The 1,912-nt window shown below is 50.6% G+C and overlaps 1 protein-coding gene across 1 annotated transcript; it reads left to right on the top strand.

Moving 5' to 3' along the window:
* The first annotated feature begins 565 nt into the window (after window positions 1–565).
* LOC136116151 (olfactory receptor 14J1-like) lies at window positions 566–1,498 on the top strand. Its single transcript, XM_065862359.2, has one exon. It carries the CDS (start codon window positions 566–568, stop codon window positions 1,496–1,498), a length of 933 nt encoding a protein of 310 aa, XP_065718431.2.
* The last annotated feature ends 414 nt before the right edge of the window (window positions 1,499–1,912 follow it).

Below are 1,912 nucleotides of genomic sequence, written 5' to 3' on the forward strand. Positions count from 1 at the left end.
CATCTCAGAAAGGTGCCAGCCCAGGGCAGCTGGAGCAAGACAGAGGGACAGAGCAGCTGCCCTCACTCTGCACTGACCCACAGGCATCCTCTGGTCTCACAGGACTCGCTCTGTTGTCCCTGAGTGCAGCAGAAATGCTGAGGGTTTCTGACACCCAACAACACTCTGCAGTGAATATGGTCGGAGACGTAAAAATCCTGGAACTCCCAAACTGCCTTCACCACCTCTGTTCCTTGTGAATGGGAAAGCAAGTGCTGACAGCTCTTCTGTATTAGCAGAACCAGGACAGTTCCCACCGTTCCCGTGGCCCCACTTCTGCAGAGCTGGGCTGAGTTACCGAGAGCCCATGGGCACAGGCCCTGCTCTTGGTTGCACATTTGGGAAGCACCAAGCAGGGCTCCAGCCACAGTGCTGGAGAAAGTTCTCATAATAAAACAAAAGGTTGTCTGTGTGTGACAGGGGAGTGTCTATAGGAGTTGGTTTTGTTTTTGTCAGAGAACTCTTCCCTGGATTCTCACTCTTTTTTTTTTTTCTCATGACAGTGCCCCATGTCCAGGAAAAGCAAATGTCCAAGAGCAGCTCCATCACCCAGTTCCTCCTCCTGCCGTTCACAGACACATGGGAGCTGCAGCTCTTGCACTTCTGGCTCTTCCTGGGCATCTACCTGGCTGCCCTCCTGGGCAACGGCCTCATCATCACCACCATAGCCTGGGACCAGCACCTCCACACCCCCATGTTCTTCTTCCTCCTCAACCTCTCCCTCCTCGACCTGGGCTTCATCTCCACCACTGTCCCCAAATCCATGGACAATTCCCTCTGGGACACCAGGACCATCTCATACTCAGGATGTGCTGCCCAGGTTTTTTTTTTCTTTTTTTGTGCTACAGCAGAGTATTCTCTTCTCACCATCATGTCCTACGACCGCTACGTTGCCATCTGCAAACCCCTGCACTACGGGACCCTCCTGGGCAGCAGAGCTTGTGTCCACATGGCAGCAGCCGCCTGGGCCACTGGGTTTCTCAATGCTCTGCTGCACACGGCCAATACATTTTCACTGCCCCTGTGCAAGGGCAATGCCCTGGACCAGTTCTTCTGTGGAATACCCCAGATCCTCAAGCTCTCCTGCTCAGACACCTATCTCAGGGAACTTGGGCTTATTGTGGTCAGTTCCTGTTTAGCTTTTATGTGCTTCATTTTCATTGTGGTGTCCTATGTGCAGATCTTCAGGGCCGTGCTGAGGATCCCCTCTGAGCAGGGACGGCACAAAGCATTTTCCACCTGCCTCCCTCACCTGGCTGTGGTCTCCCTGTTTATCAGTACAGGTTCCTTTGCCTATCTGAAGCCCCCCTCCATTTCCTCCCCTTCAGTGGATCTGGTGGTGTCTGTTCTGTACTCGGTGGTGCCTCCAGCAGTGAACCCCCTCATCTACAGCATGAGGAACCAGGAGCTCAAGGATGCCCTGTGGAAACAGATGACTGAATTTCATCTGAAGCTATAAACTGTCGCTATCTTCTTCTACATATAAGTTATAGTCTAACTCATCACAGATTTTTCCTCTCTGCAGCAATTTTGTCTCTAGCTGTGTTTTTTTTTACTGTGATAATGTTGTAATTCCTTTTGTAATGCACTGCCTACTTTTATTTTCTCAGCGAGTGACTGTGTCAATGAGGAACCCTACTCTTTGTCTCTAAGCAAAATAAAGGGTGCTTTAGTGATATTTTTTTTTTTTTCTGATCTTTCCTTCACAGCCTTTTTGGAGCTGCAGGGACAGTTTCTGTGTGCATGGGTGGAAGGGAAAAGAGTCTTCACATGGCAGCACCGAGAGTGAGCACCAGTGCTTGATATTCCAGAGCTGTTCTCTTTCCTCTTCAACACTGCCCTTCTAACTCCTTGTGTTGGTGCAAGGCCTGAG

The sequence above is a fragment of the Patagioenas fasciata genome, chromosome 10, assembly GCF_037038585.1.
Source record: "Patagioenas fasciata isolate bPatFas1 chromosome 10, bPatFas1.hap1, whole genome shotgun sequence".
NCBI classification, from domain to species: Eukaryota; Metazoa; Chordata; class Aves; order Columbiformes; family Columbidae; genus Patagioenas; species Patagioenas fasciata.

Excerpts from the sequence above, each read along its gene's own strand:
- LOC136116151 (XM_065862359.2), top strand. The coding sequence starts at position 566 with ATGTCCAAGAGCAGCTCCATCACCCAGTTCCTCCTCCTGCCGTTCACA.